This window comes from Trachypithecus francoisi, unplaced genomic scaffold (assembly GCF_009764315.1).
Source record: "Trachypithecus francoisi isolate TF-2019V2 unplaced genomic scaffold, Tfra_2.0 Lachesis_group3, whole genome shotgun sequence".
Lineage (NCBI taxonomy): Eukaryota > Metazoa > Chordata > Mammalia > Primates > Cercopithecidae > Trachypithecus > Trachypithecus francoisi.
Window position 1 is genome coordinate 131,699,925 of NW_022681468.1, and position 19,089 is coordinate 131,719,013.

The window sequence follows — 19,089 nt, forward strand, 5'->3', positions numbered from 1 at the left end:
TTAATAGCAGCATTCATTATTTCTACTGCTTACCAGAGACGCCGCCAGTTACATAAATGGCCATTGCAACTGCCATTGAAAATCCAACATTGATAGTGATGATCCCTCCAAAACTTCCTCGACTGAGAATAGCCTGGGCAATAGACCCGCATCCAAGGACCTGGAACAAGAGGGAAACTCAACAAGTAAGTGAGGATGGCTAGTGTCAGAAGTAACGGAAACTCGCAGTAGCAAGTATGTTTAAAACAAACTCGTGCATTGGGTTGCCTTGGGTTTTATACAAATCAAATTATAATGATTCAGCTATACGCAGAGCAAAATGGTGAACCCAAGGCTGCATTTGGCTTACAGATAGATGAGTTTTGCTGTGCCTGCGCAATGCTCAGATTTTGCCTACATTTATAAATCAGGAAATTTCACACAATGATCTAGTTATCTGATTTTCTTTTTTTTTTTTTTTTTTTTGAGACGGAGTCTCGCTCTGCCGCCCAGGCTGGAGTGCTGTGGCTGGATCTCAGCTCACTGCAAGCTCCGCCTCCCGGGTTCACGCCATTCTCCTGCCTCAGCCTCCCGAGTAGCTGGGACTACAGGCGCCCGCCACCTCGCCCAGCTAATTTTTTTGTATTTTTTAGTAGAGATGGGGTTTCACCGTGTTAGCCAGGATGGTCTCGATCTCCTGACCTCGTGATCCACCCGTCTCGGCCTCCCAAAGTGCTGGGATTACAGGCTTGAGCCACCGCGCCCGGCCTCTGATTTTCTTTAAAATTAAATTTTTTATTTTGAGACAATTATAGACCCACATGCGTTGTAAGAAATAATGCGGAAAAGTCCCATGTACCTGTTACCCGCTGGTTCCTTTTAATCAACCAGAAGATCTCGTTATTCACAGGGAAATAATCGAGCACAGTAGCAGCTGGGGGATCCCTTTAAACAGAGCTTATGCCTTCCCAACTGGCTCATTTCACTGCCCTTCACTCATTTAGGTCACCTTCCTGGCCTCTGTAGGTATTTGAGTTTGATAGTCCTGTTCTTGTAGCTCCCAGTATAAAAGCAGGACCAGGCACACAAACCACCATACACATATCCAATAAAGGGGAAAGGCCATTTGTACTATGTATTAGAAAAAATGTCTGATATGCAAGAAAACAAAGGAAAATCTTAGGGGGATAGATTTGGCAATCAGGACCCCCTTATTCTCATGTAAGTTCTCCCTGATGGGACTATAGTTTCCTAGGGAGCAGAGGCTGCCAAACTCACTGCTTCTTATATTCCCCATCGCACCAAGCCCAGTGCTGTGCTGACAGTAAGCATTCTGCAAACAGTTGCATAGTGAAGTGTGATAGTGAGTCTTCCACGGTCTTCGGCTGGTAGAGGATATTTTGGAGAATGAAATCCATATTCAGAAAGGTTTGCAATAAATATATGATGGTACATCCAGTCAGTAGACTGCTAGTCTACTGAAAAAAAATAAGTAAAAGAAAATAGAATAAAGGAGATTCGTGTGTACCAAGTGGAAAGATCCCCAAGGTATATTATTAAAATTTAAAAAAGATACAGAGCAGTGCTAAAACATGCTGCCAATTGTATTAAATACATTACATGCATTTATTTTTATATATATGATCTCTCTCCATGAATACATGAGCAGCAGAAATGGGGTTAGACCCGAAAGGGTTGTGGGGAGCGCATGACTGGGACAGAGGCTGGAAGAGAACTTTTCATTGTATATCCTCTCTTTTTTTAAACCCATGTGTTTTCTACTTTTTTGTTTTAAATGGGCCCCACGTATTCATTGAACAATCAGTTAAAACCATTTAATCACAGTCCATTAAAGAAATACTTGGCAAAGGACGGTTCTTGGGAAAGACAGAACAGTTGCATACAATTTTGGTAGGAGAATGAGACAGCAAATGACCACCAGCTTTCACTGTGCTGTAGTTTAAAAAGCTAGTGTGGCCCTGGAGGCATAAGTGTAGGAATTATTAGATGATTAGATGGAACCCAGTTGGGATTTTATAACTAAAGAAGAGCAATTAACTTGAGGGACATATTATTTAGGGGCAGGAAAATAGAGCATATGAGGAAATATTTCAGAAACAAACATATTTTAGGAAAAAGAGATTAACAATGTGAAGGCTTTTTATCAGGAAGATAATAACCTACTATTGTGTCTTTTCATAAAGGGTTGAAAATGGAAGAGTCTAAAACTAAAATATGAAAGCTTACACAAAGACAATTTTTTTATTGTGATGAATTAATTCTAAATAGCTCCCTCAGGAGCTATTTAGAGGAGTATAAGTTACAAACAAGAGATATTTAATACATATAGAACGATTTCTCTGACAGTGGAGAAATTACGTAGATGATGCTTTCATGTCCCTTCCAGTCCGCAATTCTAAGATACATCCACTTGTCTTAGCAAGCAGAGAAAAGGTGGAGAGCTTTGCACCCTACACTGAATGTTAAATACAGTTACAGCAAGAACATGTCCCCTTTCTCTTTTCAAAAAAAAAAAAAAAAAAATCCCCTGGGTCCATTTTGTAGCCTAACAATTTCACCTAGACTTGACATTACTTTTTCCTAGAATCCTTACCTATTATAATAACTGCTGGAATTAAAACCACATTGGTGTCTTTCTTTCATTTGAATTTAAATCCAATTAAACGCTCTGGGCACAACTTCCAGGCGGACTGACATTTTTGTAGTATCTCCTAAAATGAGGAATAAAACAATACTGACAGCTGAGATGACTTGATTTAGACAGCCGGGGCTAAGAAGAGACACAAAAGAGAGAGGCCAGTCCTGAGCTATGATTGCTTTCTAAATAAGCGTCTCCCCTCTTTTATGATCCTGATGTACATTCACTTGTGCGAGTCTAGAGGGGACATAAAAGCTTTAAATGGTTCAAGTGGGCCCGTGGAGGCTTCTGCCTTGTCAAATTTCACTATGATTAATCCTCTCCTCTTCCACTCTAGATGCTGAAATGGCTTTTCTTAGGAGGATAATCAATGCTGTGTGCTGCAGGAAACAGGAGGAGAGATGAGCAATGTGGGGACTTCAGTTACCCTCATCAGAAATGCCGCTCAGAGGATTGGAGCCCAGATTTCCAGAACTGCATCCTAATTTAGAAATGTATTTGCTGTAGCCTGAAAAGCAACGAGGAAGCCAGGTAACTGCCTCCTGGTTTCTTCCTTTGCCTGCCTCCTCTTGCCTATATTCGTAGCACCAGGATAGCAGATCATGGACATTCTAATGTATCATGAGCTGCTTGCTGGAGATCTGGTCACCCACTCTGATTCTCTATGTGTTTAGTGTATTTTTTTCCTCCGAAAATGAGACAACTGTTTTTTATGGTATTGACGATAAAAGTTCCATCCTGATTCCCTGCTCTCACCTTCAAGAACTGCCATACCTTTCCCTTCTTAAACTCAAAAAGAGCACATTATCATATCCACTCTGCTTGATTTTCCTGGTCTCCCCATCTAGAAAGCATTTCTTTTTTTTTTTTTTTTTTTTTAAATTTTCGTGCCAGAGTCTCTCTCTGTTGCCCAGGCTGGAGTGCAGTGACATGATCTCAGCTCACTGCAAGCTCTGCCTCCCGGGTTCATGCCGTTCTCCTGCCTCAGTCTTCTGTGTAGCTGGGACTACAGGCGCCCACCACCATGCCTGGATAATGTTTTGTATTTTTAGTAGAGACAGGGTTTCACTGTGTTAGCCAGGATGGTCTCTATCTCCCGACTTCGTGATCCACTCGCCTCGGCCTCCCAAAGTGCTGGTATTACAGGTGTGAGCCACCGCGCCGGGCCTAGAGAGCATTTTTAGGTCCATCGCCCATTCAGATTTTTCTGAACAAACCTAGTGTCTCTCCTCTGAAGTTCAATTGTACTGTTTATACTCTACAGTAAGTACTTAGTTACCTTCCAAGTGCCTAATCTTGATTTCCTTATCTAGAAAACAGTCTCTTGGGTTCCTTTCCATATTAACATTGTGGATATTCTAATGTATCATGGTCTGTAATATGAGAGTCTCTTTGATTTCATTCTGTCCTCTTGGGTGGTTTGCTTCCTGAGTCCACCACCCACTCCTCCTCGGCAGGCCTACAGACCTTTAAGATTTCTTCTACCTTCTTGGCAGGACCTAGCACTTGCTCAATCTAGCTGCCTCTTCAAGAAGAATTAGAAAAGTCACAAAACTATAGAGGAGATGGAGGGCATGACAAATGCATGGACACAGTGAAGATCTAGTGTTCAATGAGTCCTTCACTGTGTCTTTAAAGTTCCTCATTAATCTTTCATTCATGTTCTCTCGATAGCTTCACCAAGCCTTCTCTTCTCTCATCAGCACAACCCACCCAACTGCCTTTCTGCATGTAACACCACCTTCTAGTTGACTCAGCACCTATTAATGGATGTGAAGACCAATGGTTACTCAGAATATCACACAAACTTTGTATTTCAGTTATCCAGCACTGAAGAATTCACCACCCCCAAACTTACTGGCTTAAAATGATAACATTTATTTTGCTTATGAATCTGCAATTTGGGAGGAGTTTGGCAGGGCATCTCATCCCTGCTCTACTTGGTATCAAATGGAGTGGCTCAAAAAATGAAACACTGGAATTATTTGAAAGCTTGCATGTTCATGCATCTCAAGGTTGATGTTGACTGTTTGCTGATACCTTAGCTGGGGCTTACAAATGGTTTCTCCATGGGGCCTGGCTTCTTTACAATATGGTGGTTCAGTTCCAAGACTGAGCATCATATAGACTCCAGAGACTGTGCTCTTAAATCCTGTACCATGCCATCTCTCAGTTATACCATTTTGCTGGTTCTGAACTCGATAGCACACAGAAGGCATGTGATACAGGTATTATCCCTAAAACATCCTAAATCGGTGTTCACCTAACCCATACTGGATCACCTTTAGGGATAGGGAGCTCATTACCACGTTAGGCAGCTTGTTCTGTATACTTTTTATTGTTCCTGTGGTTGGAACATCCTTCCTTACATGAAGTTGGACGCTTCCTTCCTGTAACTTCTGTCCATTAGCCCCTGGCATACTGTTGAGACCAAGGAGAATAAGCTTTTCACATACCAGGCATTGCAATAAGTGGAGGGGCATAATGTCCTCCCTGGGTTTTCTCTTTGTTTGGATACTTGTCCCTTCATCTTTGATCTCTGCGTCTCCTTAGACTCCCAGTGAGTCTCACCTGGGTAAGCTCTATGTTGTCAGTGTCTCTCTTAAAACACAGAGCCCAGAAATGGACACAGTCCTCCCATATTTGTATATCACATTATGACATGGTAATTAACCTTCTGACTCATGGCTTCTATTGCCGTCTTGTGCGACTCTTAGCCATGGAATGTTATTTAACTGTTTACATATTTATGCCTGATTTTCTCAATTGTATAAGAAGATTTTCAAGATAATATGCTGAACTCTTTTTGTCTCTGTAACAGCTTCTAGTATATTGGATGTAATTGAGTAACAGATCTGGACATTATTTCCAGGGATGACACTTGTTGGCAATGTAAATGAACATGTTATTTCTCGTTCTCAGCTTGCTCATATATTCAAGGGGAATAATGATATGTGCCAGGTTTGAATCTTATGGTTTTTTGATAAAGAATCAAATGAGATAACATGAATAAATGCAATATTTAAACAACAATGGGCAACAATAAGGGTAGGATATTATTGTTTTTAGTATAAACTCAAAAATTCCAGTTTAGGGTGAATAGGTTAAGAAAATAGACCCATGAACTTAACTGCTAACTCGCTGCCTGGCAATAAAAACAGGGGAGAAAAGGCATCTATAACAGAATACATCTAGTTGAAATATTTGTTGTTTCATTCCTAGTCATGGGATTTAATTTTGGTGAGAGAGGGAAAGCAGGAAGCTGATAAGATCTTCAAGGTGTTTTGACTATTTGTGATTACTCTCCAAAGATAGGCCATTTCATAATTGGCAGGATTTTAGTGCTTTTTGTAGGAAAGCAATGCTAGAAAATAGAAAGATAAATGCTTTTTTTTTACTATCAGTTTCCATACATGGAAGAAGGAAAAGACTTCCATTGGAAAAGGAAGAAAGACACTTGAAAGGCAGAATTCCTACAAAACATTGATTGGTGGGAATTCCTCCAGTCATTCCCGATTACCCAGAGCAAAAATTCTGGGATTATTAATACCTGTTATTCCTTCCCCTTCTCTCCCTTGGCCACCCATAGTCCGTCATTCCCACATCTGGTCGTCTGCAGCCTCCAATCAGTGTCCCCACCTCCGATCTCTCCCCATCCAGAGACCCTTCCAGATGAAGCAGCACACACCACCTCCCCACTGCTCAGGAAATGTCAGCCCAGAGTCCTCAGGCGGGTGCTCAGGGCTCTCCATTGCCTTACCTCACGATTCCCAGCCACCTTCCTTTCCAGTATTCTTTAGCACAGATCTGCATCAGCCAGGCTGACATCCTAGTCACTTGGAGCCCTTTGAGCTAATGACACTTGTTTTCATCTCTGCATATCTGCTATGCTGTGCCTTTCAGAAGAAACACCCTTTCCTTGCACCTTCTCCAACTAAACCCAATCTGTTCTGAATGATGAGCTGAAATCTTGCCTTCTCGATAGGACTTTCTCTGACAACAGAAGCCCTCACTGACTTCCTGTGCCTACTCTACCACGTCTGCACTTTGCCATTTTATTATATACCTGCCAGCTTGTCTTGTGGCACCAATCCCCCCAAAACTATAACGTCCACCAGGGAAGTACATTTGTTTTTCAGGTTAATTGGAGAAAAAGCATACAAATTTATTTAACATGTATACATGGGAAGAACTACAGAGTGATTACCCTAATTCTTTATATTCCATGCTTAAGTATAATAATATTTGATGAAAGATATTAAAATATCTAAACTTAAGCAAGGGCAAAAAAAAAATTTCCCTGCTTTCAAGAAAAAGCAGGAAAAGATAAAAAGTTTAGTTTGGCCTATCCATCTGATAAGGGATTAATAACCAGAATATACAAGGAGCTCAAACAACTCAATAGCAAACAAACAAACAAACAAAATCCAAATAATCTGATTTTAAAAATGGGCAAGAGATCTGAGTAGTCATTTCTCAGAAGACATACAGTGACCAACAGGTATAAGAAAAAAATGCTCAAACAATCATTAATCATCAGAGAAATGCAAATCAAAACCACAATGAGATAGCAACTCACCCCAGTTAAAACAGCTTTTATCAAAAAGACAGGGAATGATGGATACGGAGAAAGAGGAACCTTTATACACTGTTGGTGGGAATGGAAACTAGCATAGCCACTATGGAAAATAGGGAGGAGGTTCCTCAGAAAACTAAAAATAGGACCGCCATATGATTCAGCAGTTTCACTACTGGGCATGTGTCCAAAAGAAATAAAATCAGTATGTTGAAGAGCTATCTGCACTCTCATGTTTACTGCAGCACTATTCACAATAGCCAAAATATGGAATCAACCTAAGTGCCCACCAACCAGATGAATGGATAAAGAAAATGTGGCATATATATGCAACGAAACATTATTCAACCATAAAGAAGAAGGAAATCCTGTCATTTGTAGCAATGTGAATGGAACTGGAGTCATTATGTTAAGTGAAATAAGCCAGGCATAGAAAGATAGACATCACATGTTCTCACTTTTATGTGAGAGCTGAAAAAGTGGGTCTCATGAAGACAGAGAGTAGATGGGGTGGTTACTAGAGGTCAAGAAACGGCAGAGGAATGAAGAAAGGTTGACTAATAGGTAAAAATATACAGTGTGATAGAAGAAGTAAGACCTAGTGCTTGACAGATCAGTAACATGACTATAGTTAACAATAATCTATTGTATATTTCAAAGTTGCCAGAAGAAAATAATTTGAATATTTCTAGCAGAATGAAAAGACGAATATTTAAGGCAATGGATCACCTAATCACACTGATTTGATTTTTATACATTATATGAATGTATTAAAATGTCCCATATACCCCCAAAATATGCACATCTGTTAGGTATGAATAAAAAAAGAAAAGCAGGATACAAAACTACCCTGAATAATCCTCCTTTAAACAATGTGGAAATGATAAATAAATGGGAATCTTAAAAAACCCAACTTAATTTGGAGGTATGATATGAAATGTGAAAAGTAGGAGGTGTAATTTCTAAGAAATATCAAGTGGCACTGCTGGGCAGTTCCCAACTGAGCCATGACCCCTATGACAAGCTGTTTATTGGACACAATGTAAAAGCTGACATGGTGAAGTGATTACCACAAGCTGACATGCTGGGAACAGAGAGGGAATAATCAACCCACAGGTTTTATTGCACGTAACCCTTCTCAAATCTCTTGTATATTTATTACGTCCTTTAAAGTGTAAAACAAGATAGTCCTAGCAGAATACATGGTGCATAACCGACACTCAATAAATATTTGTTCGGTGAGTATGTAAGAACTGAGTCCTTTCAGAAAAGCAGTAGTTAATGAAGTTTAGGAATTCCTTAGTGAAGTGTTTGTGAATGCATGCAACCTGGGGCCAGGGACCACCATGGAACCCTAGAATTACTGCAAGAGGTCTATGATTCCTTGTGTGCGTCAAACATTGTCCAAAAATTGAAAAAATAACATGTCTTCTATCTTCCTTTTGTGATCTTGTATTTTCAGAATTAATGAATACCAAAAGAATGTTGTAGTGTATAGAGTTCTTGAAAATTTTTGAAGTTAAAAAGATCTCCTTGGGAAAGATTGTCACGGGCTTTGGAATAAATACTGTACAAAAAGTTTACCATCTTGACTCATCTGTTTAGGGTAGTGTGAATAAAGGAATACTAGCTACCCTCTATTTAGTTCATTCTTTGTGCCAGGTTGCATGCTAAGTGCTTTACTTGTATTCCTTTATCACTATCCCGTTATTGACAGTTATAACATTCTGGGAGGTAAGGAGTATTATCTCCATATCATGGATGAGCAAATTGAGGCTGAGAAAGATCAAAGCCACTTGCCTCATTTTACATCATTGTAAGGAGACAGAACCAGGATTTGATCACAGGTCTGTCTTAGTCAGAGGCCTGAACTTTTAGCCATCACACACTGGATGGAACAAGCGGTCATCAGATGCAGCTGATGCCTCCAAGAATCCATGGATATCTTCAGGGAGGATACTGGGTTTTCCACAGGATGTGGAATAGGGGCATCAGTTTTTCTATCTGCATGTTGAAAGCAGAGGGCTGTCTGGGAAGGTGAGGACTTGAAGACCCCAGGTAGCAGCCATCTGTTCCCAATCTATCTAGTATAAACGGCCTCATTGTAAACCAGATGTGTCAGTCCAAAGAGAAAGGACTGAGGCTGAAGTTACTTGTCTCCTTATAGTTCCTGGTCTTTGCCAGGACAAGTGCTTTTCTGGTAACAATAAGTATGGTCACCCTAGTTCAGAAAATATACAACACTCGTGCTTTGTCATCAAAGCATCTCAGGGACCTAGAAAAGAAAATCTTTCAGCTCCAATTTCCCTTCCTTTCTCAGAGATGACTGAGATATTTTGGTGATTACCTCCAGCTTTTTCAATTTATGCAAAATCTATTTTCTTGATTTCTGCTCACTTGATTTCTAGCTCCGCTTGCACAGACAACTTCCACTAGATGATCAAGCGCCCACCAGTAGAAAACTAGAGTGAAAGGTACAGTTAAACCCTTTCCTCTCTTGTTCTCTCTCACATTCTCCTCTCCTCTCCTCATAGTGTCTTCCAATTTTGTGGTTATCAACACACACTCCCCGCTAATGCTGACCAAATATGCCTAATGCTGAAAGTGAGTATGGACCTAGAAGGGGCCTTTCCCACACGGATGAGCCACGCCCAACAGCCACATGGGTTTCTGTGGCACTGGTCAGCATTTGGGGCACTTACAAGGGAGTTGAACAATTCCCCTTACTCCCACCTGCCCCCTTTATTACATTTTATTTAGCTAAAGTCAAACAAGTAACCCAGGTGGACATTCTAAAATGCCCCAATAACACCAAGTCTCACCCAGCTGGAATGTGTTCATTATTGTTCTTTCAAAGACTTTTCTGGGAAGCAGATCCAGTGGTGCCAGTTCAGGGCACCTTTGCTCCATGCTATGTGGACAGCAGCAACGTGACCCAGGAACATGAGTTCCGTGTGACTGCTTTACCTCGTACCCTGCTGCACGTCTTCTTGGATATAGGAAAGGAACACATTTAAATTATTAAGCAAAAATACTCTCCAGTAATTTGTCATTAAGTGATGCAAATATTTATAAAAACAAGCATTAAAAGAGCTTATTTGTGGCAACACATATTTTAAATCAACTGATTTGTGTGTATGTATGCACACATATATGTGTGTTTGTATACATGTATATATGTGGTATGTATATTCTCATTTAGTCCCCTTTAGGGGGAGGAAAGGACTCCTTTTTCCATCTAAAGAAACCTTTGGACAAAGAAATTAAGTAATTTTCCTGAGGACATTTGTAGGGTAAGCGCACCTGATAGCAATAACGTAAGCCCACCCTTAGACTGACCCTGTATGGCAGATGCACCTGAATGTTCTGAGCTAGGGAATCTGGAAGTGGCCAACCCAGAGATGCGTTCCCTATCTATCATGAACATCTGAACCCTGTCCAGTTCTATGCAACATGGGCTGTACAAGGCATTGAGGCCCTGAGTTTTGAGTTAAATGAAGGTTGACAGGTGAAAGTCATTAAGAGGAGGTTATTAAGCGAAAATACTATATAAACTGCATGCTGTTTACAGGGGATTGCAGTTTTCCTGCCCAGTTTGCGGTCCCTGGGCCGTGAGGTTACATCCATATTGATGAGGAGTTTCTTGACCGAAATGCGCTATGTTCGATGAACGATTTAAGGTACTATGTAATATTAAGGATTTTTAGTATGGGTTGATATTCGTGTTGACTAGTTTGAGTTAATACGGTTGATATGGTGAATGTGTTATAGTTGATTCGGGGATTGTTAATATGTGGTTATATGTATGTGGATTATATTCTTGATGTACTTTAATGTATTAATGTACTATATATGGTTACACAATTACAGTACAATATATTATTCATGGGATTAACAGTAATGCATGAAGTACATAAAAGCACTTAGGTATTAGTTCATTAATACTGACATAGTGGTTAAAGTGTGTGCCGAAAAAAGTACAGGGAATAGTTTAATTAGAATTTCAGCTTGGGTGTTGATGGTGAAGAAGAAATGCTTCTTCCCTGAGTTGTCCTGGGGAGGGAATTCTCCATTTCTGGTTTATAAGACCAGAGTATTGAGTTATACTACAAGGGCAGTTTCATTTGAATAATTTGTTTTCAATTAGGGCCATAATTGGTATAAGGTGAGGATAGTAGAGATGTGCATAATGGATGCTGTTTGTCCGATGATAATAAAAGGGTAGTTGACTGGCTGCACTCTGATTCATGTGAGTGTGAGACTAGTGGACAGAATACTATGCCTTGCTGTTTAGACATGTGAGGTACAGGAATAACTGCTAGAAGAAGAATGGAAAATATAAGGACCAGTACACCCCCTAGTTTATTAGGGATGGATCATAAGATTGCATATGCAAATAAAAAGTATCACTCTGGTTTAATGTGGGGTGAGGTATTGCGGGAGTTGGCTAAAGTGTAATTATCTGGGTTGCTCAGGAGATCAGGTGAAAATAGCACTCGAATTATTAGAATTATTAGGAAGAGGAGGAGGAGAATTAGGCCTAGAATATCTTTGATTGTGTAGTAAGGGTGGAAAGTGATTTTGTCAGGGTCTGAGGAGATCCCTGAAGGGTTATTAGATCCTGTTTCATGTAAGAACAACAGGTGAACAGCCACTAAAGTTGCAATGATGAAAGGTAAGATAAAATGGAAGGCAAAAAATTGTGTAAGGGTGGCTTTGTCTACTGAAAATCCACCTCAGATTCATTGTACAAGATCAGTTCCAATATATGGAATGGCTGATAGTAGGTTTGTAATTACTCAGAATAGGTTTGTAAAAACTCAGAATATTTGGTCTCATGGGAGTATGTAACCTGCAAATGCTATTGCTATGGTCATGAATAGCAGGATAATACCAATATTTCAGGTTTCTAGAAATATAAATGACGCATAGTATAAGCCTTGGCCAACATGTAGGAAGAGGCAGATGAAAAATACTGAAGCGCCGTTAGCATGAAGATAGCGAGTTATTCAGCCTTAGTTTACATCTTGGCTGATATTGGCGATTGAAGAGAAGGCGGTTAAGGGATCTGATGTGCAGTGTATGGCCAGAAACAATCCTGTGGTGATTTGGAGAATTAAGCAGGCACCAGTAAGTGAGCCAAAGTTTCCTCATGTAGAAATGTTGGATGGTGTGGGAAGATCAATGAATGAATGATTAATAATTTTTATTAGTAGGTGTTTTGCATATTTTGGTCATTAGTGTTCTTACAGTTGAAATACAATGATGGTTTCTCATACCATTAGTCATGGTTGTAGTCCATGTAGGAATAATGGCTTATATTTTATTTTTATTAAGTATTCTTTTGGTTATAGGGTTTGCAGGTTTTTCTTTGAAACTGTCTCCTGTTTATGGGGGTCTATGGTTAATTATTAGTGGTGCTGTGGGTTGTGGTATTGTGTTGAATTTTGGTGGGACTTTCGTAGGGTTAATCGTCTTCTTAATTTATTTGGGTGGTATAATGGTTGTTTTTGGTTATACGGTGGCAGTGGTTGTTGAGGAATATCCTGAAATATGAAGGTCAGGTATTAACATTTGAGGGGCTTTATTATTAGGATTATTAATAGAGTTGGTGTTGATTTGGCGAATGGCTGAGTATGATGGGATGGTCATTACAATTAATTTAATAGCGTAGGGAGTTGCATAACTTTTGAGGGTGAGGGTGGTTTGCGTGAGGATTCTGTGGGTGTGGCTGCTTTATAAAGTTATGGGTATTGGTGGTAGTTGCTGGTTGAACGTTATTTGTTAGTATTTATGTTGCACTTGAAGTTACTCGGGGTGATGATTAGATAATTAAGATTAGAATTGGAAGAGGTAAAATAAAAAAAAGGAGAGGAAATAGAATTTTGTAGGCCTTTTGGGGCAGATACAATAATGGAGGCTGATATCTGAGTTTGTGAAATGGTTTTTGGTATGGACTTTCCTAATCAAATATTTTGGCTTGTAAATAGGCTTGAGTGGGTGGGGGGGCTGTACGGTGGATTGTGGCTGAGTAAAAACCTAGTATATTGGAGAAGTTAAATGTCTGTAATGGATACTTTAGCTTAAGGTTATTCATTATAAAATTTAGTTCTATTGCTAGTAAGAGGCCTAACGTGGTCACACCTAGGGCTGTGAGTTTTAGGTGAAGTGGCATAGTTGTTTAGGGGGATGAAGTGGGAACAATATTATTGGTAATGAGGCATCCAGCGAAGATACTGCTGATTATTAGGCACTTAATTGGGTTAATTAGGAAAGGGTTACTTTTATTAACAATAATCAGAGTTGCGAAGCTAGGTCATCCTATCAGAGGGAAGAAAATAATTTGGGTACTATAGACCGCTGTTAGGGAGGTTGCAATAAGAGTAATAAGAAAGGGCTCAGGCATTGGTGTATGATGTGTTTGTGGTTTCAATAATGAGGTCTTCAGAATAAAAACCTGTGAGGAAAGGCATACCTGTATGTGCAAGGCTGCCAATGATAAGGGAGGAGGAAGTGAGGAGTAGAGTCTTGAATAGTCCTCCTATTTTTCAGATGTCTTGTTCATCACTGAGATTATGGTTGGTGGATCCTGAACATATGTAGCTTTTAAAAAGACGTGGGTGGGGGCGGAGCAAGATGGCCAAATAGGAACAGCTCCAGTCTCCAACTCCCAGTGCGAGAGACACAGAATACGGCTGATTTCTGCATTTTCAACTGAGGTACTGGGGTCATCTCACTGGGGAGTGCCGGACAATTGGTGCTGGTCAGCTGCTGCAGCCCGACCAGCAAGAGCTGAAGCAGGGTGAGGCATTGCCTCACCTGGGAAGCGCAAGGGGGAAGGGAATCCCTTTTCCTAGCCAGGGGAACTGAGACACACAACACCTGGAAGATCGGGTAATTCCCACCCCAATTCTGCGCTTTAAGCAAACGGGCACACCAGAAGATTATACCCACACCTGGCCAGGAGGGTCCCACGGCAACAGAGCCTCCCTCATTGCTAGCACAGCAGTCTGCGATCTAACCAAAACGGCAGCAGCGAGGCTGGGGGAGGGGCGCCCGCCATTGCTGAGGCTTAAGTAGGTAAACAAAGCCGCTGGGAAGCTCGAACTGGGTGGAGCTCACAGCAGCTCAAGGAAACCTGCCTGTCTCTGTAGACTCCACCTCTGGGGACAGGGCACAGCTAAACAGCAAAAGAGGAAGCAGCAGAGTCCTGTGCAGACGCGAACGACTGTCTGACAGCTTTGAAGAGAGCAGTGGATCCCCCAACACAGAGGTTGAGATCTGAGAAGGGACAGACTGCCTGCTCAAGTGGGTCCCTGACCCCTGAGTAGCCTAACTGGGAGACATCCCCCACTAGGGGCAGTCTGACACCCCACACCTCACAGGGTGGAGTACACCACTGAGAGGAAGCTTCCAAAGTAAGAATCAGACAGGTACCCTCGCTGTTCAGCAATATTCTATCTTCTGCAACCTCTGCTGCTGATACCCAGGCAAACAGGATCTGGAGTGGACCTCAAGCAATCTCCAACAGACCTACAGCTGAGGGTCCTGACTATTAGAAGGAAAACTATCAAACAGGAAGAACACCTATACCAAAACCCCATCAGTACGTCACCATCATCAAAGACCAGAGGCAGATAAAACCATGAAGATGGGGAAAAAGCAGGGCAGAAAAGCTGGAAATTCAAGAAATAAGAGTGCATCTCCCCCTGCAAAGGAGCGTAGCTCATCACCAGCAACGGATCAAAGCTGGTCAGAGAATGACTTTGACGAGATGACAGAAGAAGGCTTCAGTCCATCAAACTTCTCAGAGCTAAAGGAGGAATTACGTACCCAGCGCAAAGAAACTAAAAATCTTGAAAAAAGAGTGGAAGAATTGATAGCTAGAATAATTAATGCAGAGAAGGTCACAAATGAAATGACAGAGATGAAAACCATGACACGAGAAATACGTGACAAATCCACAAGCTTCAGTAACCGACTCCATCAACTGGAAGAAAGAGTATCAGCGATTGAGGATCAAATGAATGAAATGAAGCGAGAAGAGAAACCAAAAGAAAAAAGAAGAAAAAGAAATGAACAAAGCCTGCAAGAAGTATGGGATTATGTAAAAAGACCAAATCTACGTCTGATTGGGGTGCCTGAAAGTGAGGGGGAAAATGGAACCAAGTTGGAAAACACTCTTCAGGATATCATCCAGGAGAACTTCCCCAACCTAGTAGGGCAGGTCATCATTCAAATTCAGGAAGTACAGAGAACACCACAAAGATACTCCTCGAGAAGAGCAACTCCAAGACACATAATTGCCAGATTCACCAAAGTTGAAATGAAGGAAAAAATCTTAAGGGCAGCCAGAGAGAAAGGTCGGGTTACCCACAAAGGGAAGCCCATCAGACTAACAGCAGACCTCTCGGCAGAAACTCTACAAGCCAGAAGAGAGTGGGGGCCAATATTCAACGTTCTTAAAGAATTTTCAACCCAGAATTTCATATCCAGCCAAACTAAGTTTCATAAGTGAAGGAGAAATAAAATCCTTTACAGATAAGCAAATGCTTAGAGATTTTGTCACCACCAGGCCTGCCTTACAAGAGACCCTGAAGGAAGCCCTAAACATGGAAAGGAACAACCCATACCAGCCATTGCAAAAACATGCCAAAATGTAAAGACCATGGAGGCTAGGAAGAAACTGCATCAACTAACGAGCAAAATAACCAGTTAATATCATAATGGCAGGATCAAGTTCACACATAACCATATTAACCTTAAATGTTAATGGACTAAATGCTCCAATTAAAAGACACAGACTGGCAAACTGGATAAAGAGTCAAGACCCATCAGTCTGCTTTGGAGCTGTTGACTCCTGTCTTAAGGTCTGGGAAGATGAAACCATTAAGCTTTTGGTGCCAGCGATTTCCTGGCCTTGCAGATACCATGGTGATAACACACCTGGGTTGGGATGCAATCCTAGCTCCTGAAGAAAGAATCTGTGGCTACCATCAAAGGAAGGGCTGCCTATAGGCAAAACTTTGTCTAAGGTGGTGGCCATAGTGTTTCCAAACAATGCAATCCCCATTCTTGAGAAGGGAGTCACTTCAGGGCTTACCAGAGGCTTCCCTGCTCCTATAAGGTTGTAACTGGAGGGGAAGGAGAATCCATGGCAATCTGTCAGCACGGCACTCTCTGCAAACCTTGGCCCTCCAGCCTGTGCTGTAGGTGTGTGTTAGAGAAGTCTCCCACCCGTCCTGCTCCACCTGTTTATTCCCACCTATTCAGCTTATGTGACTATAGCCTTTTGAACATATGAAGATAATAATACCAATAACAACTAATCTATATTGAATGGTTTTTGTGAGTTAAGCACTTTCCATGCATTAGCTCACCAGTCCCCACAATGACCTATGAGTCAGGCCCTCTTCCTGTCTCCATTTTACAAACTAGGAAACCAAAGCTTAGAGAGGTTAAAACACTTGCTCTCACATTCCCGTAAGTGGTAAGTGCTGGGGCCAAGGTTTGACTGCACATGATTTTGACCAGCAATGGGTGAAAGAGGAAATATTCACATGGCACTTTAGCCATGGTGAGGCGCTGTCACGCACTTTACTTCTGTGAGTCCTCCCAATACTTCATCCCCAGTTAAAAACTGAAAGTTTGAGTGACTTGATACAAGACATATTGCGAATAGGTGACAGTTTCTGAATCTGGAGCCAGATTCTTTGATTCCCATCCTAGTGTTCCTCCTGTGACAACTGCTGCTGCCTCTGTGGGTCAGCCTGTTTCCTTTATTAGCACAGAGTGCAGATTTATGCACAACTTTCCCGTCAGTTGGTTTTCCAATTGCAAAATAAAACTTTCTCAGTCATAACAAAAATAGTCACAAAGAACCAAGACTGAAACCTGGATCTTCTGGCTAAAAATAAAGTATGTGGTGGCATGCAGCCTGAGAGAATATCAGCATAAGATCAATCACCCAAGAACCAGCTGTACTTGAAAAGAGGCAATAACAGGGCAGGCTCATAAAAACAGAGGAATCTGCAATGTGAGACCCAGGTGAATGGGAACATGGCCAGCCTCAGTACTCTCCAAGCAGAAAAAAGTACCAAGAACCAACTCAAAGCTCAGAAAGGAGAGGTGATTGAACTCCACTGTCTCTACTGGGCTGAAAAGAACAATGCTCTCCTTTTCTGACCCCGCCAGGCATTCACATCGCTCAACTCATCCCAAATGCTGACGTGGATGGGAAGTTGATCACCATCCCAAGGGCCAGAATAAGAAACGAATGAAGCATTTATTAATTAAGTTGTGTGTGTTTGCGTTAGGATAACTGTGACTCTGAGTGGGCTGTGTGTGAGTGGGGGTTGCTGAGGACAGTTCTCCTTGTACCCACAGGGCCCAGCAGTGCCAAGGCCACCTCCTATCACTCTCAACCTGGGAGATCTCTGCAGACGGAGGAGTTCTGAGGATTGATGTGTTTCCAGAGTCTGCAAATCTCAAAGTATGTTTCACAGATCATTAGTCCCATGAGATGCTCCTCAAAAAAGGGGTTTGTGGTTAAGTAGAGATGAAGACAGCTTTACATTCTGTTCCCCTCTTAGAGATTTATAGAGAACATTAAAGGCTCTGATAATTCCTGCAGTTGAGAAAACTGCTTATTTTTGTTTAACTCAGTGTTTCCCAAGCATATTTGGGAAGGACTGCATATTTTCTTTCACTTAATTCTTATTTGCATCTTTTGGAGCTAGTGTTTTTCAGAACAGATTTTGAGCAACTCCCTAAAAAAAATGCTTTGAAAATGCATACTCTACTGGGTGAACTCTCTCATGGGGAGGAAGAGGGTGAAGAAAATACACATGAATATGTACAATTTTAAAAATTTCAAAAGGGTATACAATAGAATATAAGAAATGTATTTCCTTCCCACCCCAGATTTTAAATATTATTCTCCACAGGTAACTAATATCAATACTTTCTGGTATGTTGTCAAAAAGATGTGCATGTGCCTGTGTGTGTGTGTGTGTGTGTGTGTGTGTGTTTATACAGGTGAGGGTATTTAACACATACCATTTCTGCCTGCTTTTTCTACTTGAGTAGCTTAGAGTATTTTCATATTAGCATGTAAACCTTCTATTTAATGGCAAAATAGGAGTCTTGCATAGATGCACCCCCATTTCTTTAACCAATCACCTGTTGATAGAAGCATAGGGTTTTTGGGAGGTATTCTCATAACAAAGCTTGAGTTTCCAGACAGACTCTAAGGTATGTGCGCTGAGAAGGGACTAAGCCCTCAAGTCCTTTATGGTCTTGACTGACTGTTCCAGGCTTATATCTTAGCATGATCAGCCAATATAACAAGATGGAGAAAAGGGCAGGGGGCAGGGCAGGCACACTTTGCTGGCATAGTTTCTCTTAAATCATTTGCTTTGCTTAGAAGTTTAAGTGAACTCAGCAATCCTGCCCCAGACATGAAATTAAGTGCCTGCTGGAGGTATAGTGGGCACCTAATTTCTTCACGGCTGAACTGCCTCAGCCATTTGAACCATCTGTGGGTTGTTAGGTCACTTTCACAGGGCTGATGAGTAAAGAAGGGCCAACTTCTGTTCTCATTACCATGTTTTCCTTTCTTGTCATGTAATGAGAACATGTTGCAATGGGCTTCATCACTAAAGAAAAACTAACCAAACCCACTTCTGGAAAGTAGAAAAAAAAATACTTCCCCTTTGAAAGTCAATGAAAACAGTGAGTTTTCTGGGTAAAATTAAAATTCACAATCAGAAGCAGAATCCTGTTTGGCAGAATCAAGTTTGGCTCCGGGAGTCTGCAACCTTTAGATCAATGATTCAGAACGTACTTTTCTACCAAGCGCCTTAAACTGTGAGAT

The 19,089-nt window shown here is 41.2% G+C and overlaps 1 protein-coding gene across 2 annotated transcripts in view; it reads right to left on the reverse strand.

Moving 5' to 3' along the window:
- Positions 1–19,089, reverse strand: part of AQP9 (aquaporin 9) — a 49,292-nt gene that overhangs the window by 19,429 nt on the left and 10,774 nt on the right. For both annotated transcript variants that reach the window (XM_033189971.1, XM_033189972.1), the window contains exon 2: positions 34–160. In XM_033189971.1, coding sequence (XP_033045862.1) covers positions 34–160 — 127 coding nt within the window. The remainder of the gene's footprint in view (positions 1–33; positions 161–19,089) is intronic.